Genomic DNA, 26,244 nt, shown 5'->3' on the forward strand with positions numbered 1-26,244 from the left:
TTTTATTTAAATAGACTTTAATTAGAAGTGAACTGGAGAGTTTTGTATGCAAATGTATTTTGGTTTTAAATTTCGAGCCATCACCTCATCAACTCTGATATGTGACTGCTGTGTTTCTGTAGGTCGGTGTCCTCTCTGTGGATAGGTCTGCGTGAGAACCCATCTATTTTTATAATAGATCTTTATGACCTCTTCCTGTCAGCCTCTGTGTCTTCTGTACTGACAAGGTGTGCTCTTGACTTTATTATTCATTCCCATTAATCATTCTTGAAGAATAATGAATCGTCATCAGTCATCATCCTTTTTCCAGTATCCCAAAAGCACGATGCCTGAAAGTGTGTGCAGGTGAAGCTGGGGTGGGTCCGGAGGTATCCTAGGCCACAGCTGCCTAGGCTGTGTTCGTGTTCGGAGCGAGGCCTCAGCTCTAGGAGTCCAGCCGGTAGGAAAAACGGGCCCAGGAGCACCAGAAACGCAGGATCACAAACACCGCGACCCCCAGCAGCAAGATGGCGCCCAGGGTCCCGAAGAGGATCCCAAAGAAGGCTCCGAGTTTCAAGCTCAGTTGCTCACAGCGCTTGCCCCAGGGTGTGTAGATGGAGGAGTGCACACAGCTGGGGATAGAGGAGGGGACGCGGTCAGCAGGGGAGGAGGCTAGCGCTGATACTCCCCATCCCTCCTCTCCTGCAAAGGTTGGCCGCAGGTGAGCATGCGCAGACACAAACCCAGCCCTGCCCCTAGCCCTCCATGGACCAGATGCGGAGCGGGCTGGGTGTATCTGCAAGTGGGGACAAGCGAAGAGGGAGGGCACTCTTGTGATAAGAGGGCCCGGGTGGCGCTGCCCTTCTCCTTAGTAGGCCTTTGGCTCAGTGTGCTCCCCTCACTACTGGTGATGAAGTAACGGGGCAAAGGGCGCCAGTTTGAGAGGACCACCCTTGAGTGGTAATCTTAAGGAGGGCCGGGTCTAGACCCAAGACAGAGGGTTCCATTTCTACCAGGAGATAGCAGGCTGTCCACCCAAGAAGTAAAATCATGTGTAAGGGTTTGGCTTTGGAGCCCAGATCCTGCTACTTAACTTACTGGGTTTCTTATCCTCCCTAAGCTGCAGTTTTCTCATCTTTAAAATGGGCATAATACCCCCCTGCCCCCAAGTAGCTGGTCTGAATTGCGGAGGTAATATACTATCTTTATTCTCAACCCAGCATGGGCACTCACACATTATTTTCCATCTCCCCTTTTCTCTGATCCCCGTTCTCTCAGTGGCAAAGGGAATCATCCTAATTTTCAGACACCATGAGGTACCTGCAGCGGGGCCCATCCGGCAGGTGCTGGCACTGGCCTCCGTGCTTACAGTAGCCCTGACTGCAGGGGGACACGCAGGTGAAGCCACCCTGGGGGCTGTAGACCAGGTGGTAGTCCTTGTAGCCATTGCATTGCAAGTAAGTTGCCAGCATGCTCACATTCACTGTCGGGTAGGACACAAGTGAACATGGAAAACAACCGATTAACAGCAAGCCCATACCTTTTCGATGAAAATTGCATGTTCAGGCCCTTATCCTGAGACATGATTAGAAACCACAGGAAAACTACATATGTTCATGAAGGTTCAGAGCAGCAAGGTTTATAAGAGCAGCAATGTTTCATGAGAGTGGTTTTGTTAAACAAAGCATATTGTGCAACGGATAAGCTCCAGATATGCATCGGTTAAGAGTGTATGCTTTGAAGTCAGCCAGACTGAACTGAAACTCTACTGCTAACTAGTTGTGTGATTTAGGAGAAATTTCTTAACTCTTTCAACCTCAGTTTCCTTATTTTTAAAAGGAAACTACCTTGCTTAGATGTTTAAATGAGATAATATATGCAGAGTACTCAGTAGGTGCCTGACACAGTAACCCTCAATAAATGGTCACTATTAGTATAACATTCTGTTTAAAATATAGCACGTATGTTATAAAATATCAAATGGAATGTGTATACAATAGACAAGGCATTCAGTTCAGTTCAGTCACTCAGTCGTGTCCAACTCTTTGCGACCCCACGAACCGCAGCACGCCAGGCCTCCCTGTCCATCACCAACTCCTGGAGTCTACCCAAACCCATGTCCATACAGTCAGTGAAGTCATCCAACCATTATGTTCACAATTATTTGAGTAACGAGGAGGTTATCAAACATTAGGCATGACTTGATCCTTTTATCGTAAAAAAAAAAATAAATTGATATGTGTGAAGGTTCCTATGCATATAAGAAAGTTCAAAAGAATATGCACAAAATGGGTTTGTCTCTGGGGTTTGGGATTATAGGTGAGTTTTTTTTCTTTTTGTTAATCTGTGTTTCCTGAAGTTTCTATAATAAACATATTGTACTTGTATCGTAAAAATTGTGGGGGTTTTGTTTTTGCTACTAAAAGTCAATCAGGTCTGGAGTAGTTATTGCCTTATCCCCAACCCTACTTCTCCCTATCCCCAAACACACACACACACACACAGTAGTTTGGAGGATTTCAAATTTTTGCTGCTGGGAGGGAAGAGGCTTAGCCTGGATTTTAAAAGAAGCTCTTGTTTGATCCAAGTAACAGCAGCTTCTGTTGGGTTTGGCATAGTCCCTGCCAGTTCTCTGCCTGACTTCAAAAAATAGGGTGAGCTATTTCTTTCCTTCTCTGGCAAGTTTGCCAACCTATCTTATTCCTGTTCCAGCATAATTAGGGGCTGTCAGAGTTGAAAGGGACCTCGGAAATCCCATCTCATTTTCCAGGTGGGGGTACTGAGACCTGGATTGGGGATGGCTTTTGCAGAGGGTCACACTTTTTCAGAAAGGGAGTCTCTGCCCATGGGCCAGGTCTCCAGCTTTCAACTTACTATCTCCAGTTGGGGGGCAAAGGCAGAAGGAATGTCTTTGTTTATGTGTATGAAGTGCAATGGCCTTTTAACCAAATCATTAACAGTTTTAGAGAGAGAAAAACCTGGGCAGCGATGGAAAGCAGCAGCTGGGGATTATACACATGGGGACTCACCAAGTAGTACTTTGTGCTCCTGTTCTTGAATCTAGAAGGCTAGTGGGTAAAATGTTCACAATTTCTCTCAAAAATTACAAACAACAACAAAAAAAACTAAATTGACTTGCTTCTTATCTGTGGCCCACTGTAGAATACATTTCAGCTATGGGTTTGTGTGGGCTGCAGACCTGTGACAGGCTCTCACTGCCTATCTCCCCCCTCACGTATCCCAGGAGTCCCTATCCCCCAGATAGTGACTCACGAGCCATCAAACTGTTCACGTCCTTCCTGGAGATGGAATGGAAGGCCACATTGTTCCTGGGCCCCCCACTTCTCTTCGCCCTCATCTGGGGAGCCGGGGGTAAGAACGCCTTCACCACTGCGTCCAGCAGCCGGTTGTTCAGGAAGTCAATGACAGGGCCCTCAGGGCGGTACTGGAACTCAGAGATGATGTTCCAGTGGTGAAGGGAGCTTCCTGAGGCTGGTGCTGTTGAGGGTTTACTGTATGGGAGGGGCACAGTGAGGGGCCAAGGGGAGAGGAGTTTGGGGGAGGACCCGGGGACCAGGCAGGGACAGTCCCGCTTACGTTTGATCCACTTGTCTGTTCCAGAGAAAGGCCCACAATTCCAGGTTCTTCAGTCTATAGGCCACCTAGAGCAGAGATGGGGGTTGGGTGGGGAGTGGAAGCAAGGGTGAGGCCCGGTCCACAGAGGAGACCCTTCCCACTTCAATGAACTTATTCATCCCTGTCTCTCTCTCTCTATCTCTTTTTTTTTTTGCAGAGCCCCTCGGCTTGCAGGAACTCAGTTCCCTGACCAGGGATTGAACCCAGGTCACAGGTGTGAAAACTCGGAATCCTAACCACTAGGCCACCAGGGAACTCCCTATTTCCTTCTTTGGATATGAGGACACTGGACCGCCAGAATGTTTCTTATCATTTCTTCATCCCCACACCCCAGCTTAGTCGGTGACTGGCACACAATCCCTGCTTAATAGAAGTTTGTTGGTGAGTGACGGACTTTCAGTGAATAGCTCCTAACTTGCCTCTAATTCCTGACTTACCCATTCATTCTCTCCCCACGTGTATAATGAACATCAATTATATTTAGCCAGACCTAGGGGACAGTCAGGTGCAGGGGATATCAGTATGACTTAGGAACAGTCCATTCTCAAAGGCCATAGTGTGGCTCAGTATACAAATGTCAACAGATTTTACCAACAGAGTGTAGAGAGCTGTAGTACTAATAGCAGCAGTAATAATTATTTGGACAATCTTTTTTAACACATTGTGTTCTAGGCACTGAACCGAGCACTTTACATAATCATTTAAACCTTCATACAAACCATTGACCTAAGTACTATCATCATTTCTATTTTTACAGATGGAAGATCAAATAATTTGTCTAATCATTATACCTGCTCTAGTGAGTCGTAGTACCAGGATTTGAGCCCAGCTAGGATTCTATGTGGGCTTCCCTGGTGGCTTAGTGGTAAAGAATCCATCTGCCAATGCAGGAGACCCAGATTCGATCTCTGGGTTGGGAAGATCCTCTGGAGAAGGGAATGGCAACCCATTCCAGCATTCTTGCCTGGAGAATCCCATGGACAGAGGAGCCTGGCGGGCTGCAGTCCACGGGGTCGCACAGAGTCGGACACGACAGAAGTGACTGAGCAGCAGTAGCAGCAGGACTCGAGAGCCTCAGTAACAACTACTGTGCTACTGTGCCTGCGAGGCAATGGACTAGGGCATGGGAGCCAGGAAGAGGACGTCCCTCGGGGAAGTCAAGGAAGGTTTCCTGGATGTGAAATACCCTCTCTGTTTCTTCCATATAATATCCAAGTGCAGGTCCCAAGGGATGCTCAGGAGGAGAGGCTGTGTTGACCCAGTCACCCTGGACTCTATTTGTTGAGAGTTGGCCATTCCACCCCACTTGGAAATCTTCATCCTGGGCCTTCCTTCCTTCCTCATCCTCAGCCTTCCCTGGAGCAAGAGGCTCCTGCCTCCTCTGGCAGTAGAATCCAGATGGATGTTGAAACTCAGAAGGCAGAAGCCAGGGCTAAAACCTTGCCTAAACCTGCCAAGGCCCGCCCCCCACCCAGAGCTGGCCTGCAGCACTGACCGAGGCATTGACATCTGCTTGGGAGGCATTTTCGTCTTCGGTGAGCGAGAGCTGGATGATCCTTAAAGGAAGCTCTGGAGATGGGAAAAGCAGATTCATAATCACCTCACAGGTTTACCCAGCTCAGAGACACCACACTATCCTACGCTGACATAAGGTCACAGAAGAAGTGGCCAAGTCTGCTGACCCTCACCCTAGTGCACGCTGGACTATGGTCAAGATTCCCCTGACTTGTGCTGAGCTGTGAGGTCACCTTCAATCTTTTCTCAGCAGACGGCTCAGGCCAGCGATTCCCTCTGTGACAGTTGCCGCCCACTCGCTCCCATAGCCTACAATCTATGACCACCTGATGGAAATCTGGAGCTCTGTCCTGTGGGTTTGAGGGATTTAGCCTGGCCCCTGGAGTCCCCCAACTTCACCCAAGACGAGAGAAGTGGGGATGGCAGAGGATCTGGTCTTAACCTTGATGGACAGTTGGAGTGAAATTGTTCCCAGCCAGGAAGCAGCGGGCGTCGGTGAAGGCGGAGGGGCAGGTGCAGACGGGCTGGCAGCCCAGAGTGTGGGAGACGGAGCAGAAGCCGTTGTTGTAGCAGTAGTCCTCAGGGCAGGCCTTATTCTGACAGAGGAAGGGTTTCTCCAGAGCTGCAGGGGGAGCCAAGAGGTCAGCAGCACCACACTAGGCACCAGCGGGCATGCCCCAGCCCAGGGAAAGCTGCTCCCAGGACAGGCTAGGTTTCTTTCTCACAAAGCCCGCTTAAACCATGTACCGTTTGTGGGCCACTCTGAACCCCAAACTATCCTTCTTCTTTTTCCAGACATTTCTTTGCCAGGCGACCCTTTTTTTCTCTGCTAGGTAAGGGTTCTCTCACTTCCGCTGAGGGAATGGAGTGTTTATCAGACCCTCCCCATCAGGAAAGGACCCTCTTCCAGGAAAGCCCACCAGCCCATTTTCTTCACTTCCGTCCCCTTTTCTGCATTTATGAGGCTGTGGTTTTACCCTCTCTGGTCTCTGCTCTGAAGATGTGGTGGTCTCTAGATTTCACTGGGGCACTTCAGGGGCTTAGTGGACGCCTCACCGTGATGTCCCCAGTGACTCTGGTGGCTCAGAGGTCAAGGAACAGATGGTGGGAGGAGGACTCAAAGGGAAGATGAGGCACCCATGCTGCCAGATGCCCACAGCAGCCCCTGACCCCAAATGTCCTGACTGGGGAAATGCAGAGACCCTGGGCCCGGCATATCTGAAAATCCCCAGGAGCCTGAGGGCCCACCGCCACTGGCTTATGGTTCCCCGGATGCTGCTGGAAGTCTCCTCCCCTCTCCAGGCCCTCTTCAGTCTCTTGCCCTGGGTTTCTCCCAACAGTGCCTCAGGGCTGCTCTGCTCTGACCCCTCCCCCAGGCTTGTACAACCTCTCCTTCAGCTTCACACCTAGGATACCCACCTCACCTCCTTATCATACCTACCTGCACTGAACATTCTAAAGACTCACTGGAAAGTGGGGAGAAATGGTTAAGCCCTCCCTGGAGACGTCACCTGTCCCCAGAACCTCCTCCTGCCAAGGCCTTGTTCCCAGCTCACATGCACAGTGACGTCCATCCCCAGTAAGGTGTGGGGGGCAGGCTTCGCAGCCCTTTCCGGAAATGCACTTCACATTCGGGAAGCACTGCTCGTCACAGGGGTCCTTGGAGTAGTTGCAGTAGCGGCCGAAGGTATTCCCATCGCACTTGCAGTCCGCTGCCTAGAATGGGTTGCTCATCACCGGGCGGCCAAGGAGCTGGACCATTAAGGGTTTCTGGGGTGTTGCTGTAACCCACCCTGTTGGTCTTAAAACCCATGGATCCCAAGTCCTTGTCTTAATTATGTTGGTATCCACTGACCACCTTCTCCAACAGGCCCTGGGCCCACCCGACCCTGTCAAGGGCAGGCTGTCCTCCAGGCCATGTGGCCTCCCTGGGCCATCCTGAGCTCTGTGCCCAGCCCCTGCCCCGGGGTCCCAGCCTCTTCCCTCTCACAGCAAATCCCCTTGCCTGAAATCCTTTCTAGGGTAAGATGGTGGCTAAAAAGATATTCTCCCATCTCTGGAATACTGGATCCCACATAAGCCCCAGTTTGCTGCTCTCCCTTCCCTTGCTGACTCCCACCCAAGAAGGAGACTTGCTGCTGAGCACGGTGAGAGCAAGCGGTAACTAGAACAAGGGCACAGGGAGGGGAACCAACCAGATTCTCAGCAAGTTCACGTCTCTCTTTCTATCTCCCCTACTAGATGATGCTCGAAAGCTCCCTGAAATGGAACTTTTCAATACTTTCTACTGTCAAGACTAGGTATCTTGGAATATCTAAAATACTGTATGGATTTCAATCTCTCCCCCTTCCCACCCCCCCTCCCCCAATCTGTATTTTCTTCATTTTCTGCCTTCTGGACTCCTCTACCTCCATCCCTTCAAGTGGGGATTCTCTGCTCATGCCTCTGGAGGAGGGTGTGTATGTGTAAGACGTGAAAGAGGTGGTGGGTGGTGGAGTATTGCCAGCCAAACACTTTCCTTTCTGGCTCCCCTCAAAAGTGACAAGAAAAAACAAAAGAGATGGGGCCAAATTCGTGACTTAGGCCAGGTATCTTGGCTAGAAACTTGAATGGAGAAGGATTTTCTCCAAACTGCTAAAGAGATGCTTCTTTCAGTTGGAGGAAGAGGGGGAAAAAAAGGGTTTGGAGGGGGATTAAGATCAGAGGGGATCTGTACTTCTCCTCCCAATACCGTGAAAATGACCCACCCCCCAAAAAACAGTGGCTATGCAGTGTTTCTATGCAGATGGGACCCTAAGCCAACTTACAGGAGATTTCTTTTGTCTGAACAAAGCACAGAAGCCACGGAGCCTGAGGGGAGGGCCCTTGGAGCTGGGACCTGTGTAGACTCAGGCCCAGGGACTGCATAGGCACCTTCCTACCCCACGCTTCTCTGTCTTATTCCAGAACCATGGAGCTGGAAACAACTGGGAAACTCCAAGAAAGCCTGAGGTGGAAGTTTCCTACCAACCTGGCTGAATGGGAGCTGGGAGATAAAAATTCAGTTGAGCTACAAGCATTAAAGAAAGTTCTTTCGTATACTTCCGTACGTTTGTGACCCGAGATTGGTATCTGCTCCGCTCACTACCCCGCTCCCAACACACACCTGATGCAAAGGGGCTGAAGGACAACATCCTTTCAATTCCTACTTCCTTCCCCTCCACAGGGAAACCGCCCCTACTCCGTTGTCTAACACTCACCTCCAGGGAGGAGTTGCTCACCCAGCTGGTCTGGTTGTACAAACACTGGCTCTCTGCCTTGCACTCACAGACCACTGTCCTTGGCTTGAGTACAGATGACAGGCTTCCCTGGTCACTGCTTGCTAGAATCTCCAGAGTAAATGGTTCCAGCAGCTTCGGTGTCCATAGCAATGTCCCATTCTCTGTCCCGAGGAAGACGAGATTGTTGAGAGTTGGGAGCCCCATCTGCTCTGCTGTCTGATACCTCAGGTGTGGATGCTGAGGTATCACCCCTCTCAAACCACCCTTCTGATCTTCTCTGGCGTTTCCTTGAGCAAGGTCAGTTTCCTGGGGTGGTCCTGATTACACTCCAAACTGGAGGTGGCACCAGCCCAACTCAGTGGTTGTGGGGCAGCACGCCACAAGCAGAAGGCAATCGCCCTGCCCCTTGAAGAGACCTCTGGGCTTGCGCCAGAATGGTTCATCAGGAGGGGGACGGAGGATAAAAGCCAGGATCCTCCCAACGCTTGCTCCCAACCTCCCAACACTTCCCCAGGCTAAACTCAGGCCAAACTGACTTCAGCTTCACAACAGCCCCACCCTCGCCCTGATTTCACTGCCCTCATCTCCTAGAATTTTGGCCAGCCAGCTTCAGACAGCAGACTACAGTGAAACACTGCTGCTTATCAATAAGGACTCTTCTGATCCAGCCTGTCTTGTGTTTTTAAGAATGTCTCCTGAAAACAGCAGATTGAGAAGAGCTGATAGTAGGGAACAGACGAATGTAACTTCCAGGCCGTCACTCTTCAGGATAGGAGCCAAGTGGACATGAAAATTTCCTGGTGCCATTAGTTTGACACCTGGGAGGATGCCATATAGAGCAACAGGGTGCAGCCAAAGCAGTCCCTTCTTATGCACAGAGAAAGAAAATGAGTCAGAGAGGTGTTCAAAGTTCAGAATAAGGTCCCTAAGGGCTTTGGTTTGGCAAAGAACAGTCACCAGCTTAACTAGTGCTGGCAACAGAAGGCAAGCTACTTGCTCTGGGCTTTGACTCTTTTTTTTTTTCCTTTGGCCACGCTGCACAGCTTGTGGGATCTTAGTTCCCCACCCAGGTTTGAACCCAGCCCCATGGCAGTGAAAGTGTAAGAGCTGAGTCTTAAACACTGGACTGCCAGGGAGTTCTCTGGGCTTTGACTCTTGAGCCAGATCATGGTTACAGGCCTGAACTGGAGTCTTCACACCATTCCTGCGAAAGAAAGATGAAGCTTTCCTTGGCCCAAGCACAGAAAAGCAGACAAGGAGAGACAAAGTGAGGTAAACACGGTTGACAAACAGAAAAATAGTGAGAAATGGACCAAATAAAGGTTTTGTATTTCCTTAAATCTTGTTCCATGTGATATCCTTCTTTTAATAGATAGACAATGTTTTAAATTTAGTACCTGTTAATTGATATATTTATTCTAATAATTTGTCAATTACATGAAGATGATAACATATTTCAAGACTGAGATGAAATGAATCTTTGACTAAGTTGTATATGCCCAGAGGCAATCTAGCTAGCTGGCCAAATCTCCATGAGCCCATCACTGCTATTCACTGGCGATGGGGGGCGGGGCACCTATTTGTTTGTTCTTTTTCCCCAAACTTGAAGTCTTTTTTTTTTTTTAATTTATTTATTTTAATTGGAGGCTAATTACTTTACAATATTGTATTGGTTTTGCCATACATCAACATGAATCCGCCACGAGTGTACACTTGAATTATAGTGATCATTCCTAAGAAATGCTGGTCCTGGATATTCCAGTAAAGAAGTGACATGAAGTTGCACAGGATATAATAATGCAAAATTACCCAAAGTTTGACTCTGACTATCCGCTAACCCCCAGCCAAGTGTTCTTACCAAAGAGCTTGAAGTCCGTGCAGTTTTCTCTGAGGGTGAATGTGATGCCCTTAGTGTCGCTGGTGTAATTAACCACTGTGGTCTGTCCCATGTAGGCTTTTATCACATCAGGACCCTTGATAGAGGGTGGGTACTGATCTGAGACACAAAGAAGGGATGTGGGGTTTAAGGCAGGATACTCCCTTACCTTCTGGGCCATCTCTTTTCAGTCCTCTAGCTTGTGGGAGGCGTGCCTCGGGCTGGGACCTGTCTCCAGAAACAGGAGTTAGTCTGTGCACCAGCTCACAAACCCATGAAGATCAGGCTGCGGTTTTATTGCCCAACCTTCTCCCCAGACAGGATTTATTTCAAGTTCTTTCCTGATCAGAATGCTATGCTGGGTGTAACGTGAAGTGAATCAGAGGACAGCGTTGTTCAGACTATTGAGGAGTTTTACATTTGGAAGAGGACTGAAAACCACGAGGGTAACGTCATAGGCATTGTGTTTGTCAGGAATAGAGAGGGAGTGTAACCTTTTCACTGGTCTCTGTGTTTTGGAGCCCTGCTATTTCCATTTCATTGTTCATTCATTCATTCAGCCAGTCACTTAACAAATATTTATTGAGCACCTACTCTATGGTTGGCACTGTTCTATGTAGTAAGGATGCTGCAACAGACAAATAATAAAAAAAGATATCTACGAAAATTAGAAAATATGTTATTAACTAATAGATAGTTATAGATGCTAAGGAGGAAAAACAAAACAGGGAAGGCAAATAGGAAGTGTGGGTGAATGTGAAATTTTAGACAGGTTAGCCAAGAAAGGCCCTGCTGAGAAGGTGACATTTGAATAGAAACTGGAAGGAGGTGAGGGGCACCAGGCACCTGGGGTAGCCTGCCAGGCAGCCTCGGGCAAAGCGTAGCAGGCAAAAAGAACTGCATGTGCAGTCTGAGTTGGGAGGGAGCCAGGCATGTCTGAGGAATACAAAGAAGCCAGTGGGGCTGGTGTGGAGGGAGTGGGGCTGGAAGTCCTAGGAGAAGAGTTTGGAGAGGCAATGGGGTCAGACTGGATAGGGCTTTGAAGGTCATCATTAAGAACAGAGTGAGCTGGGAAGTCATGGGAAGGTTTGAGTAGAGCAATAGCTTGAGCAAAACAATCTGTTAAATTTTACAAATGTGTAGCTCAAAGGAGTGTCATGGAAGGCCGTCCCCTTATCTGGGCCCTAACTCTGAACACGCCTCCCCAGGCCTCACACCACTTACTCAGGGTAGTGTTCATCTGCTGGTAGATTCTAAATATCGCCCTAGTGTCATTTCCGAGCTTTTCGCTTCCTGTAGCCAGGACATCAAAGATGCATTGATCATCTCCATGACAAGAAGAGGTCAAATTTTTATTCAGGGATGTGTTTCGCAGCAGTTGTGAAAGGAAGACAGGGGTGAAGCTGGAAGGCAAATGGTCGTCCCTCTTGCCAAAAAGGCTTGTTCCGTTGATTTTCCCTAAAACACATTATGTGATGCAATGATGGTGGCACCAGGGTGGGGCTCCAGCTATATTCCGTTGTGTCTGCCCCTTGTGCGTGCTGTGTGCTAAGTCACTTCAGTCACGTCTGACTCTTTGTGGCCCTATGGACTATAGCTCACCAGGCTCCTCTGTCCATGGGATTCTCCAGGCAAGAATACTGAAATGGGTTGCCATGCCCTCCTCCAGGGGATCCTCCCAACCCAGGGATGGAACCCCTGTATCTTAAGTCTTCTGAATTGGCAGGCAGATTCTTTATCACCAGTGCCACCTGTGCCCACCCCTTACCCTCGCTTTATATAGTTTGGGATTGGGGAGACAGAGTGACTTCCAGATTCTATGTCTGGAAATCCCCGCTCTAGGGAGTGAGGGCCACCCACCTCCCTCATCTTCTCTTCCAGGTTGAAGGACTGTGGGTGGGATGGGAATGGAGGGGACAAAGCTGAGGTGGCACCAGCATCCCCAGGTCTCTTCCTTTCTACTCCTCTCTCATGAAGGACAGAGGTCTTGCTCCCATAGGCCTGAGGGGGACAGTACAGCAGCTTCCTTCACCCGGGACCTGCCCCATCTGCTCAAAGACCCTGACGCCCAGACTCACAGGTCATTCCATAGTGAAAAAGCATCTCCTCGGAGCTCTTTTTAGGTATGGTGGAGCCATTGGGCATCCTGAAGTCGTCATCTGGGTTGCCGTTCCAGAAGCCTGGGGGACAAAGCAGGACTCAGCCACCCTGGGAGGTGGCCCTCCCTTCCCCAGGGAGCATCCAACAGGGCACAGGGAGATGTGGGGAGGAGTAGGGGGCCTGGGAAGCCTCTTTCAGTGGCATCTGCTCTCTGCTCAGGAGGAGGGGAGAGGACTATAACCTCAGAGCCTACACTCTGCTTCAGGGAAAGGAGGAAGTGGAGAAAGAAGGGAGGGAATGTGGGGGATGAAAGGAGGGTGTGAAGCCCGAGGGAGGGAGGGAGGTAGGGGAAGGGTGGCTGCTGGGCCCCATGCTCTCCAGAGCCCATCCTCAGTGGCCCCTCGGCTGCCCCAGGCCTGCAGCTTAGGGAGGCTGGGAAGTGAGCCTCAAAGGCCGCTGAAGAGGTCCCACCTCCTCCTCCGCTGAGAAAAGAAAACTCTACTCGGGATGTCCGCAGGTGCACTGGATGGGAAGCTGCCTGTGGGCTGGGGATCTGAGCTCTGCTCCAGAGGCAGAGTGCTGCCCGCTCCTTACCCATGAGGCCCTCAGTGTGGTTCTGATACCCCTTCGAAAGGCTGCAGGAGATGTGGAGGATGTTGGAGATAGCGAGCACGGAGATGGCCACAGCACCATCGAAACTGGCTGATATCGTGGAGCCGTAGTGGGTCATTATGACTCCAGAGCTGTTGAAGATTTCCTGGTCTAGAATGTTGGGAGACAAATGAGGAAAAAGCCAGCGTTGGAGCCCTGGAGGCCCAGGACTTGTCAGCAGTAAAGTTTAAAGATGCAGAGAGGAGACTGAAAGCAGCTGGGAGATGCCTGGCACGGTCCTTCTCCAGTGACCACAAAGCACACTCACAGGACATGCTCGTGGCCCATCCCACCCTCTTCTCCCTGGGGACTAAGGAGGAGGCCCCAGAGGAAGGAGAGATGTGAAGAGGGAAGTTTAAGGCCTGGCTCCAGTGAAGAAGTTGCTCCCGCACGGCTGCTGGAGGGACCATGGGGTGACGACCATGGTGCTCCGCCCCAAGACCACTGCCTCTCCACCCCAGCACCCTGCTCCCCAATGCTGGGCACCCCGCTGACCCTGACCCAGGGAGGCAGGAGAGGCCCAGCCTACCTTTTGTATCTTCACCGTTAGTCTCAAATGCTATGGTCTGGTTATTGAGCTGAACATGGATTGTGTTATTGGGCTTAAGGAGCCATTGAACCTGGAAGGGAGTTGGCAGAGACCTCAGCCCAACCTGCACAGGGCTGGAAACAGAGGAAGGAGCCTGGGGCTTGGACGATGGTGAAAGTGATGGGGAGTGTGACCATGAGGTGATGCTAGCTACCATGCATGAGGGTGCTTGGCCCAGGCTCTGAGCAAGGTACATTTCAGAGATCAGCTTTTAAATCTCACAACAGCCCTGTGAGGTAGGTAATATTATTATCCCTATTTTACTCTAAGGAATACAAGGTGCTGGATGTTGTTTCTTCAGTCTCACAGGACCTTAAGCCAGTGTCTCCAGGGTTGACTCTTTATTTATATTTAAATACAGTTGATTTACAAAATCATGTTAGTTTCAGGTGTATAGCACAGCAATTCAAACATACATACATATATAGAATATATATATATGTAATTCTTCAGATTCTCTTCTCTTATAGGTTATTACAAAATACTGAGTAGAGTTCCCTGTACTATACAGTAGGTCCTTGTTGGTTATCTATGTTGCTTCAGTTGTGTCTGACTTTTTGTAGCTCCGCCAGGCTCCTCTGTCCATGGAATTCTCCAGGCAAGAATACTGGAGTAGGTTGCCATGCCTTCCTGCAGGGGATCTTCCCAACCCTGGGATTGAACCCACGTCTCCTATGGCTCTTGCATTGCAGGCGGATTCTTTACCACTGAGCCACCTGGGGAAGGCCTATGTTATTTATAGTAGTGTGAATTTGTTAATCCCAAACTCCTGATTAGAACCACTGCTCTGGCAGGATGCTTCCTCACTGCCTCTAGCCCCTTTCCTTCCTCCTTCTCTTTTTCCACCTGGGCCTTAGTCTCCAGCTGAAGGTCCCTGAGCTAAAGGCTCCGTGTGAGGGGAGTGCCCCCACCTCCAACTCACCGTGATAGGGTGCAGGCTGCTGGAGCGGTATTCAGCAGCAAAGCCAATGAAGTTGGTGGCATTTGCTGAGTGTGTCTGTGCAGTGCGGCCCTGCAGCAGGAAGGAGGAGTTTCTGTCCTGGGTCCGGACCAGCAGGAAGTCTCCCAGCCCATTGAAGGTGTAATTGACACCATCCAAGGTGGTGATGTGAGGGTCCCCGACCATCCAGGCTGGAAAAAAGGAGGTACCACATTGGCAGGGCGATAAACAATCTGCCTGCCACTCAGGAGACCTGGGTTCGATCCCTGGGTCAGGAAGATCCCCCTGGAGAAGGGATTGGCTACCCACTCCAGTATTCTTGCCTGAAGAATCCCATGGACAGAGGAGCCTAGCAGGCTACAGTCCGTGGGGTCACAAAGAGTCAGACACGACTGAGCAACTAACACATTGGCAGGGCAGACCAGGGAAAGAAGGGCCTGGGAGACTTCAGCCTGGGGAGGTGCTCAGGGAGCATTTAACTCTCCCCAAAATTCCTCTTGCACTTGTGTGCCCCCACCCCATCCACTTCCTCATTAGCCCCTGATCCACCACACCTTCCCCTCCCCCAAGGCCATGGGTGAAGTCCCTCCTCTGCCACACTCTGCACACACCTCCATCTTCCCTTGTGACTACAGTCCTGCCCCAGGAAGCTTGTGCTGTCCCCGTTCAAACCCCAAGAGTGTATCGCTCCCTTGGTCTTCCACTTGGGCTCTGGAAGTGGAAGGGCCAGGTCCCAGCAGCCTCACCAAGACTTGAGGGCTGGTACCCGGCGCAGCTGACTGGGGGCCGCCTTAGCTGGTACAGGGCGCAGAAGGAGGGCTTGCTGTTGAAATGGCAACACCAGTTTTGCAGCTCCAGTTCTTGGTCTGTGCAGAAGAGCAGCATGTTAGTGGAGATGGCGGACCTGCAGGATGCAGCTGGGAGGTTTGGGCAGGATGATAAGGGCAACAAGGATGTGGTTTGGAAGTCAGACCCACATGAGTTCAGATCCCACTCTGCTCAACGACCTTAGACCATGGACCAGTTACTGTCTCCCTTGTGGGCTTGGTGGAGACATGGGCAGCAAAGCCCCTGGTGGGCAGGCACAGGGTTCTTCCTTTCTTGAAGGCTGAGGGCTGAGACCCACCACTCTCAAAGTGCTGGGAGCAAGAGGCTGTGGCTGGTGGTCTGGGGACTAGGAGGCTGCTGCCTTTACAGGGAACAGATGTTCCCCTGGGCCCATCCCCATCCCAGCTCCATCCCCTCTAGCTCCTTTGGAGGGTCTCTGCAAGAGATGACTCTATGTCTTCCCCCAGACAGCCTGCTAATCTGGGTCCAGGTTGACGAGGTCAGACCAGGCCTCTGCCACTTCGCTAGAAAGATGCCCCTATCAGCTGGGGCTATGGGCCAAGTGGAGACGGGGCAAGAGGAGCTCAATCAGGAATCCCTAGGATGCCAGCTGAAAGGGATGCTGGAAACTTCCTGTTTTTACAAGGTCAGGAAATGGAGGGGAGGCAGCTGGGAGAAAACAGGGACGAGAGGCTTCATGCTGCTGGTCCCACTGCTGGTGTGGAGCCCAAGCTGGTCCCTGACAGAGAAGGACAGAGAGCTCCAGAAAACGCGGGCTCAAGTTGTCTGCCAACACACTTACCAAGTTGCCAAGGACTCTGCACTCTCCAGCCTTGGAGTAGCTCTCCCCAGGGTCCGTAGCGGCAGCACACACCCCCACGCCAGGAGGAGAAGCTGCACAGCTGCCTGCTGCCTGCAGCAAAGCCCAGACACTCTCAGGCCTGGGCTGTCAGTGGTGGCGGCCGCCATGGCGCGGGGGTGTTTCTGGGGAGGGACGGAGGGAGCCCCAAAAGGGAAAGGTCAGGCACGGCCAGAGGGAGAGTGAGTGGGCTTATAGGGACGGTGGGAGTGCTGCCAGAGACCAGAAGGATCTGTTACCTCTGCTGATGGACTGGAATCTTAAATCCAATACTCCCTGGTTCCAGGAGCAAGGGCAGGAGATCTGGTTCCAGCCCCAGCTGGGCCACTGAGGCTGTCTCTTCAACCACTGCAGACACCGGAGACGGTAACTGGGCTTTTCCTCTCTGTGCAGCTTGTAGATCTGTAGCCCCCGGAGGCCTGGGGCAGCAAAGGAAGAAGGGGATATCCCAGGACGTGGGGCCACAGACTCTTATTTAGCTTTAGGGACAAGCAAAACTCAGCAGTGCATCCTCTGCGTGCCACTTCCTGCACCCTGGACAGTCTTCGAGGGATGAGCCCAATGCAGATTGGCTGTGATTCCCCGCAAAGGTCCCTCTGACGTGAGCTTCAGAACCCTAAACTTGGATCTTAGGGTGAGATCCTGGGACAAGTGCTGGGCAGGGAGACCTCATCTGTACCCAACTCAGAGCCAAACCCTGGCCCAAGCTTCAGTGTACTCCATTCTCCGCCCTCCTGCCTGCTACTCTAATCTCCAGTTCTTCCAGTCCCCCAAGACCAGCTCTTCCTTATGTACCCTGTATCTCAGTGAGGGATGCCACCAGCCACACGCTCAGACACTTGCACAGACATACCAGTGGCTAAAGCAGCCAGGACAGAGGCTGATGTTCAGAGGCCAGCTGAGGAGCCACAGGGAAGGTGGCATGTGAAACAGACACCTGCTCCAACAATATGAAACTGGGGGAGCTTCCCCTGTGCCCAGATGCCATCCTTGGAAAGGGGAGGTAACTGGGAGAAGAATCCCTGAAGAGCATTTGAAATTTAAATAGACCTTTAATTGTGGGCATGAGTGCTAAGTCACTTTAGTTGTGCCCAACTCTTTGCGACCCTAAGGGCTGTAGCCCGCCAGGCTCCTTTGTCCATGGGACTCTCCAGGCAAGAATACTGGAGTGGGTTGCCATGCCCTCCTCCAGGGGATCTTTCCAACCCAGGGATCGAACTCAAGTCTCTTACGTCTCCTGCATTGAAGGCAGGCTCTTTACCACTAGCGCTACATGGGAAGCCCAGACATTTAATTAACTGTTAAGTTATTTACTGCCCCCCTAGCTGCCATGAGTGAGAAACAGGGCTCCAGAATACAGCAGAATTCAATAGGACATAATGTATTAGATTTTGGTCCTATTCCCACACAAAAGAAGAAATCATCAAGATGACTATAGTTTGATAAGGTTTTGAAAAGGATAGTCATTTTTTGATATCTGTTTGTGTATTTTCTCTGCAATCAGGAGAAACACACCAGATACTATCCAACACACACACACACACACACACACACACACACACAATCACACTACACCCCTTATATCACAAGCAGAGGCATCTGGATAGAAGGGCCTTATATCTGATAGGATGGAGCTTCCCTCATAGCTCAGTCAGTAAAGAATCCTCCTGCAATGCAGGAAACCCAGGTTCAATCCCTGGGTCAGGAAGATCCCCTGGAGAAGGAAATGGCAACCCGCTCCAGTATTCTTGCCTGAAGAATCCCATGGACAGAGGAGCCTGGCGGCTACAGTCCATGGGATCTCAAAGAGTCGGACACCAAGAGACTAAATCACCACCAAGCTGATAGAACAGCTTTCTCCACCAGGTGGCACCAATGATCTGACTTGGCTTACGTTTACCAGACTTTCTTGCCACAGAACAAACAGAACTGGATTTATGCTTCATGGTCCACATGGCTAATTTCTAATGCTAAAATATCTTTTGTTCTATCACACTTTGGAAACTGTCATTTCTTTCCCTTTGGCGCCCCCAGGCAGTACAAGTCATGGAGGAGGCCCTTGGAGCCTAAAGTACTGGCCTTCTTACCAAAGTGAGAGCTCTTTGAGAGCAAACAGAGCTGCTCTCTTTAAAAATGTTTTCATACTTCTGGCTCTTAGCACACTTAGCACGGTGTTCAGCACACAGCAGGTACTCGATAAATGGTGACTGAATGGATGTCAGACCCCCTGGAATTCCTCTCGGTAGATCCATTAAGGAATCTCATGTGGGTTCTCATCCAGCTCTGGGACAGGACACTTGGAGACTTGTCCTAACTGCCCATTCATGTCCCCGCCTCCTGCCATACTCATGTCCTCACTTCCAGGATCTGGGCCCCCACTCAGTCCTGCTGGCTTTGGGCTGATTCCAGGGAGGACACTCTGCACTGCAAGAGGGTGCAGAAGGCATGCTGCTCCCTGGGCGGTGCCCAGGCCAGATCCCAGCTGTGGCAGGTCAGATGGTATGGAAACACCCTTTTGTGGACATGCATGGGAGCTGCCCTTTGAGGACTGTCACAGCATATGGAGTGGGAGACAGAAGAGGACTTGAGTCTCTCCAGTCTAATAAGTGGTGCTTTTACCTGAGTTGGAATCCAGGAATTGGTCTGGACGATACTTCTCCCATACTGGATGGAATGTCAACTGGCTGTTTTTGAAATACCCATCTCCACTGTGGGCAAAGAAAAGAATGTCTGGCCTTCATCACACACAGAGTCCTTCCTCTTAGTCGGCAAGTTGCTCATTCATCCAGCGAGTCAATCAGCCAGCCACCCACTCTGTCCAGCCAGTCATTAGTTATCAGTTGGCCCATCAGCTATCGAGCCAGCTGGTCAGGCAGCCAGCCAGAATCACTGATCCCCTGTGCTAAGCAGGACTGGGGAGGAGGCAGATGGGGGAGGGGTGGGAGGACCTAATTTATCTCACATCTGAGCACAAACTGCAGTGAACTGGTCCTGAGACAGGGGTTGAAAGCAACATCTCAGGCCTCTTTCCTGTTAGTTTCCCTTCAACTAGGTGTTGGAGAGGCGGTGCTATAGGGGATGGTTGGTGGTGCAGGTTAAGAGCTAGTCTTCGAGTTAGGAGGATCCAGACAATGTGTGTGCCACCCCACCCCCACCCCACCCCACCCCCCTGCCCAGGGTACGGTGTTTAAACCCTGCTCCAGGAAGGAGGAAACCCCAGAGTGGGGCCTGCAGACTCTGGGTCATGCCTCAGAGCAGCCACTAGGATCCTTTCTCCTCTTTGACATAGGACAGATGACGCACATGGGCATGACACCTTCCATGGGTGCCCTCAGAATGGTGGGAAATTCCTAGCTAGTTAGATAATTCCAGTCCTTTCTCCTTCAGGGCATGTTCAAAAGCAAGTGAAAGCAATGTAATTATAGGGACAATCCCGAACACATTCTAGGAGAAAGGCATTTACAGCAATTACCAATAACAGTTTACATGGGACCTTCACAACCGACTGCACATACATCATGGTTGAAAACTATTGTGTTAGAGAATGAGCCATTCCCACACTTGGGAACCCACGTCCGCAACCACAGCTCATCCATCTCTCTGCTTTCCCTCTTTGCCACTGACCCACACAAGCTGTTGGTGCCGTTGGGTGAGAGGTTAATTCTCAGCCCATCAGAAACTAGAAATTGTCATACTGAGTGAAATAATTCAGAGAAAGAAAAATATTGTGTGATATCACTTGTACGTGGAATCTAAAAAGAAATGATACAAATGAACTTATTTACAAAACAGAAACAGACTCACAGACTTATAGAGAACAAACTTATGGTTACTAGGGAGGAAGGATGGGGAGAAGGGATTGTTAGGGAGTTTGGGATCGACATGTACACATTGGTATATTTAAGATGGATAACCAATGAGGACCTACTGTATAGCACAGGGAACTCTAGATGGGAGTTCCTGGATGGGAAGGGAGTTTAGGGGAGAATGGATACATGTATATGTATGGCTGAGTCCCTTTGCTGTCTACCTGAAACTATCACAATATTGTTAATTGGCTATATTCCAATATAAAATAAAAAGTTTTAATAAAGTCAGAAAGGCAGATTTCAGCCTTGTATTTTGTATTCAACTTTCTGCTTTGCCACTTACTTTCCAGCTCTTTGGGCAATGACTCATCCATTTGTACCTCAGTTTCCTGACCTGCAGAATGGATAATAAATAGTATCTCCTTCATGGGGGGGTTGTGATTGTCAAATGAAATAATGCCTGTTAAGTACTTGGTATTGGTGATGGACAGGGAAGCCTGGCGTGCTGCAATCCATGGGGTCGCAAACAGTCAGACACGACTGAGCGACTGAACTGAACTGAACTGAAGTACTTGGTGTAATAAATGTTGACAAGTCAAGAGCAGTCAGCTAATGTCAATGGAAATCCTAGAAGTCAAAGCTCTGGGATTTATTATCACCATGCACGGAACTGGGATAGGAAAGAGAATGGCAGGGTGAAGCGGGATCTTTGCATTTGAAACAGAAAGAAGTGGAAACCAGAATCAGCGTGAGTCAGAAGCATTGGCGAGGAAGAGTCCTGCCCAGTTCTGGGGGACAGAGTGTGTGCAGTGCAAGCCCTGCTCTGCACCACCTCCCATTATCTACTCACGGCTGCCAGCCCATCCCTGTCCTACCTGGCAAAGCCCATCAGGACAGAGTTGCCAGGTCGCCCGGTCACATTCCACTGCATACCACCACTTTGGTAGAGAAACAGGGCATAGGACCTGCTCCCGTCCGTGGAAAGGATGGCCTGGTAGGTGTTGGTCTGGGGGTTGGTTGGAGACAAACAGGGATGCCTGTGAGAGATCTGGGGTGTCCCATCACCCATCCCACACCCCCACTCTGACACCCACATCACCTTTTCCTGACCTCTGAGAACAAAGGCATGGGCTTAAATACAGGCAATTTTGGAATTTTGCAGAGATTCCACCCTGACTGTCAAAGCACCTGCTGTGGTGTATTTCCCTTCTTTGTGACTTCTTTCCAGCGAGGAAAGGTAAAGGATTCTGAGTTGGAATCCTGTTAGAAGAGGGTCTGTCTGAGAAAGCTTCAGCAACCAGAGAGATTAGCCAAGACCTCAGAGAGCTGAGAGAGGCCTGCGGAGCTTCCTTTGGGATATTTAAGGATATCGTCCAAATGTCCCCTCCCCAAATAGCACAGAGGAACCATGCAGGTGAGACTGGAGATTCTCTGAAGGCAGATTTCGAGCACTGTGCTTCTACACAGTGAGTAAGCAATGAATTTGCTGAGCCAATAAAGAAATGGGTGACTTCAGACCAGACACAAGGAAGCTCTGTGACTGTCAGAGTGGTGAGGCCCCAGAGGGAAGGCTAGGGGGAGCACGAGGCATGGCCCCTCTCCACTGGATGCTTTTCTGTCATGAGCCAGAGTCTGGAGACAGAAAAACCTTGGTTCCAGGCCTGGCTTTGTCATCTGCTAGCTGGATGACCTTGAGCAGTTGCTTAACCTCTCTAACCATCATCTTTCTCATCTCTAATATGTGGATAATTACATTAGATTGAGCCATATAATATTGCCAATAGCCAGCCATTTGGGGGGCTTCCCAGGTGGCTCTAGTGGTAAAGAACCTGCCTGCCAATACTGAAACCATAAGAAACATGGGTTCCATCCCTGTATCAGGAAGATTCCCTGGAGGAGAGCATGGTAACCCAGTCCAGCATTCTTGCCTGGAGACTCCCATGGACAGAGGAACCTGGCAGGCTACAGTCCATAGGGTCGCAAATAGTCGGACATTACTGAAGTGACTTGGCACAGCCACTTTTTACTTATTGCATGCTCCATGTTTCAGTCTTCTAATACCCAGTGCTTTGGCTGCTGTGAGGCATGTAAGCAAAGCCCCGAGGCAACCCTGCCATGTGGTAAGTGCTCAGGAGACAGAGCAGGGGGTTTTGGAGGTGGTGGGGATGGGGGATAGGGAGGCAAAAAGGTGGGCTGGGAGGGAAGTGCTCTAATCAGCCATCTGTCCTTGACTCAGAGAGGAGTTTAGACAAGTGGTCCCTGCTTAGGATTCTAGGATGCCTGACTTCCAGGTGGTTCACAGGACATTGCCCACTGGTCCACTCACCCCAATGGTCACCCGGGCAGGATAGGCGGGGACATGAACCCACGTGATCTTTAGCGTCCACCTGGCTTTGTAGTTTCCGGTTTTTGTTAACATTTTAATTGAAGACTCCACCTTCTGCACTAGTGTGTTGTAGTCATCATAGAGAGTCTCATATTCCTAGGAAAAGAAGGCAGATATGGAAAAGGAAATAAGGATCCCATCTCAATACTCCTGAGGGACCCCCATTTTCTTCTCACTTTAGTCCACCCATATGTTCCATCCTTCCCACTCCCAGGCTTATGTTTTCAGTTAATGACCTGAAGATCAATCTGCAGGGAAACATGGGGTGTTATGAAGTGGATAGTCAAGACCCAGAAACCCAAGTCTTCTAACTTGAACTTGTGCATCTCTTAGCATAAACTGGCTCTGATGGTGCAACCACCTGCATCCATTTGTACTTCTCTGGGTCCAACAAGAGGCTCTTTAAGACATGTGTGTGCTTCTCCACCTTTGGACCTTCTACAGCGTCTTGTCCATGGCCAGGGCACGATCAGTATTTGCTGCAGTAGCTTTCACTACACTGAGAGCTCTCTCTGAGTGGAATCATTAACCCAACCCAGGAGCACACGCAGGGGCCGTGCTTGACTCGGCCTTATTAGGAGGAAGCCCCTGCAACCTCATTCTAAAATCCAACAGCGGATGGCCAACCCACACCCACCACTGCAGTCTTCCCATGGCTGCGTCCTAATCTGTTTCCTCCCCACCCTCATATAAGCTTCAGTTCCCACCCACTGACAGGAGGGTTCTGACAGCAAGAGCACTTGCAAGGCCCTCCGCACAGGCCTTTGTCTCTCCTTGCTGGCTGCTGGAGAACTCTGTGTGCTGAGCTTTGAAAGGCCCACCTGGTAAAATATGGTTCCCCGGCTGCTGGAGAAATCAGCATCATCCCAGAATGGAGCCACCATGGCCACAGAGTCCCAGTCTGAAAAGCCTCTAAGGGGAGGGTTGGGGTAGGAGAAAATCTCGTAGTCTGACTTCGGGAAAATGATTTGGCCATTATCTGTGAACTGAGCACAAAGGTTCCTCCGGTTAGCATTCAGGGAGGGAGCATCCCAGACTTGGGCCAGCTCCTGGGATTCGTGAGGGTGGAACTTGGAGATGTCAACAACCCCTGGAAATGGATGGTCTCATCCATCTCCCTGCCTGCTGGGAGAGCCCGGGTACATAGTTTTCCCAGAAAAACTTCATTCATAGGCCAGTCCTCTCATCTTAAGAGCTTCCTAAGGTGGTAGGTTTTGTCCTGCTTCAGTGGCAGACCCATCCATAAACCAGCCCACCAAAGAGCAGAGGCCTCTGGGTAAATCCCCTTGGCCCCCACCCCTGAAGCTTGTGCCATATCAGTTAGAGCTGAAAGAATTTATACTCTCACTCCATCACTGTGTGGCTCTCTCAGTGTGTCCTGGCTCAGCCCCCTCGTCGAGGGCCAAAACTGCCCTTCAGCCCTCTTCTATGAGACATGAAGTACTTGGACCAAGGAACCAGGAAAATAATTACAGAAAATTTGAACAGCATCAGTCGAGTTTCCCCAAGTAGGGCTTCCTACTCAAAAAAAAAAAAAGGGCGGGGGTGGGGAGCCACAAAAACTGTGGAGAGATTACTGGGCCCTAGGACCTCTCTACTCAGGTGACAACACTCTGTCCACATATGTGTGTGTGGCAGGGGCACGGGGCAGGGTATAGCCTCACTCCTTGTTTTCCTCAGCTGGTGCCTTGTCATTAAAGACAGTGTATGTAAACAGAGCCAGCGGCAGAGACATAGGAGGGTCCTGACAAGCCTCATAGTCATAGCTGCTCATGGGCACAGGGCCATCTTTGAGCCCTGGAGGGGAAGCAGGGCCTGGGGAATGCAGGTCGTGAGTCCTGTCCTTTGGGTTGCAGTTGGGGACTCACGTAGAGGGAATCCCAGAGCAAGGAGCCAAGGGGGAAGCCGATCTGGGGCTTGAAGAGTGGTGAGGTGAAGTCCACGGTCCTCCTGACAAACTCCCGGTCTCCAGCACTTGGCCCGTAGGGGAAGAGGAGAACACCTGGGCCGGTACAAAGAGGAGCAGGAAGTTCTCAAGGGCCCCAAAGTCATTAAGGCTGGTAGGGCATTTCACCTCCAAGAAGCCTTCCCTGATGACCCCATGGACTGTAGCCTGCCAGGCTCCTCTGTCCATGGGATTTTTCCGGGCAAGAACCTTAGAGTGGGTTGCCATTTCCTACTCTAGGAGATGTCCCCGACTCAGGGATTGAACCAGAGTCTCTTGCATCTCCTGCATTGGCAGGCAGATTCTTTACCACTGAGCCACCTGGGAAGCCCTACACTGCTCTCCTGGCCTCCTGCAAATTTCTTCCTGACCCCAGCTGTGATGGCATCTACACGATCTGTTATCTACAAGATTCCCTCACACATCAGCCTTGCTTCTCGGCACTTTTCACCTTATTTCTGGTAACCCCAAATTCTTTGGGGACCTCCTCCCCAGGTGACACCAGGACTGCTTTTCCTGTCCATACCTTTATTCCAGATGTTTAGGCCCTCCTGCCTGCATGGGGCACTTCCTCTCCCCAGTTCCTATTTACTCTTTCCAGGAAGCCTCCTCTTCACCTTGAATCCACCCCTGACATTTCCTCAGGGCCTTCCAATAAGTGCACCTAATATCCTGGGTTTGTTCCTCTAATGGCATCTACTGAGGCAGAAGATATGTCTCTCTCTAAACAGCCCCTTGGTCATTTCTGTATTTCCAGCTCCTAGCCCAGCACCATGTGCAAAGCCAGCCCTCAGCACCCAACTCATGCTCTTGCATTGTCCCCTGTAGGGCTCTTCTGATTTGAAACAACATAGTCTGTGAGCAAGCAGGATGAGACTAAACACTCAGTTACCCATCCCTATCAAGGGGATAGGGAGAGCAGCTGGACTTCCCATGACCCTGATGGAGCAGTGGAGAGATCCACAGAAGCCCCAACAACTCACAAGGGCTGTCATTGGTAGATACAATCCAGCTGCCACAACTACCTCCACGTCTAGCTCCATCCTCTCCCTCCCAGGGCGGAGAGGCTCTAGCTCCATGGAATCACTTGCCTTTCCCAGGGTTAACAGGGACTGATGCAGCTGTGGAGTGGGTACCTGTAGAAGTCCCAGGAGTGGAGGTGGTAAGGGTCTGGGAGGTTGTTGAGGGTAGTGATGCTGTGCTTCCCCCATGGTCTGCCCTCTGTGAGGTTGTGATTTTTCCTGGGCAGGCAAGGAAAGAAGACTGGAGTGGGTCTGACAGTCAGAGAGTAGTAGAATTTAAGAGAGTCACAGACTTTAGGAGCTGGGAGAGACAGCTAGAAACCTGTGTTCTGGTCATCCCCAAACCACCCCCTGCAGAAAAGCAGTTATCTCCTGGGGTAGAGTGGATGGTGAGCCTGTGACCCACCATACCTGCCACTGACTTCATCTTCTCATGGACCTGACTTCCAGCTGGGAGTGCTAGCTCACGTCCTTTCTCAGGCACTCCTGTGAGCTGAATTGAGCTAACTGGGCTACTGTAAGAGACCAAGACCCCAGAGTCCCCCTACCTGATGTCTCAGCCTTCATGGTGGAGCCTGTGACTGTTGGAGAAGTGCTGGTAACAGACAGGGGAGTGGGGTGACTTGTGAATCGGGTGGTGGAGCTCCAGGTGACTGCAGGGCCAGGGGCTGATTGAGAGAATAAAGAATTAGTGGTGCTTGTTATGGAAAGTGAGGTGCCAACTGAGGTTCCCAGGGCGGTGTTGTGGTGGGTTGGTGCTGTCCACAGTCCTGTGATAGTGGAGGTGGACTGAGTTGTGTGACTGTCCCTGGAGGGTGCTGGGGTGAAGGTTGTCACTTCATCTGTGGT

At 50.6% G+C, this 26,244-nt stretch overlaps 1 protein-coding gene across 2 annotated transcripts in view; it reads right to left on the reverse strand.

The window, feature by feature from the left end:
- Window positions 1-26,244, reverse strand: part of MUC4 (mucin 4, cell surface associated) — a 27,557-nt gene continuing 1,313 nt past the window's right edge. For both annotated transcript variants that reach the window (XM_045165716.1, XM_045165715.1), the window contains exons 2-25: window positions 25,944-26,063; window positions 25,510-25,614; window positions 24,297-24,430; window positions 23,250-23,414; window positions 22,369-22,524; window positions 20,918-21,048; window positions 18,853-18,941; window positions 16,473-16,652; window positions 16,177-16,287; window positions 15,293-15,412; window positions 14,529-14,737; window positions 13,547-13,637; window positions 12,961-13,128; window positions 12,345-12,446; window positions 11,491-11,724; window positions 10,249-10,386; window positions 8,370-8,551; window positions 6,687-6,846; window positions 5,573-5,752; window positions 5,111-5,184; window positions 3,577-3,641; window positions 3,253-3,491; window positions 1,300-1,462; window positions 1-611 (exon numbers count right to left, since the gene is read on the reverse strand). In XM_045165716.1, the coding sequence (XP_045021651.1) occupies window positions 425-611; window positions 1,300-1,462; window positions 3,253-3,491; window positions 3,577-3,641; window positions 5,111-5,184; window positions 5,573-5,752; window positions 6,687-6,846; window positions 8,370-8,551; window positions 10,249-10,386; window positions 11,491-11,724; window positions 12,345-12,446; window positions 12,961-13,128; window positions 13,547-13,637; window positions 14,529-14,737; window positions 15,293-15,412; window positions 16,177-16,287; window positions 16,473-16,652; window positions 18,853-18,941; window positions 20,918-21,048; window positions 22,369-22,524; window positions 23,250-23,414; window positions 24,297-24,430; window positions 25,510-25,614; window positions 25,944-25,962 (3,402 nt within the window). In that variant the 5' untranslated portion in view covers window positions 25,963-26,063 and the 3' untranslated portion in view covers window positions 1-424. The remainder of the gene's footprint in view (window positions 612-1,299; window positions 1,463-3,252; window positions 3,492-3,576; window positions 3,642-5,110; window positions 5,185-5,572; window positions 5,753-6,686; window positions 6,847-8,369; window positions 8,552-10,248; window positions 10,387-11,490; window positions 11,725-12,344; window positions 12,447-12,960; window positions 13,129-13,546; window positions 13,638-14,528; window positions 14,738-15,292; window positions 15,413-16,176; window positions 16,288-16,472; window positions 16,653-18,852; window positions 18,942-20,917; window positions 21,049-22,368; window positions 22,525-23,249; window positions 23,415-24,296; window positions 24,431-25,509; window positions 25,615-25,943; window positions 26,064-26,244) is intronic.

Source organism: Bubalus bubalis, chromosome 1 (genome assembly GCF_019923935.1).
Source record: "Bubalus bubalis isolate 160015118507 breed Murrah chromosome 1, NDDB_SH_1, whole genome shotgun sequence".
NCBI classification, from domain to species: Eukaryota; Metazoa; Chordata; class Mammalia; order Artiodactyla; family Bovidae; genus Bubalus; species Bubalus bubalis.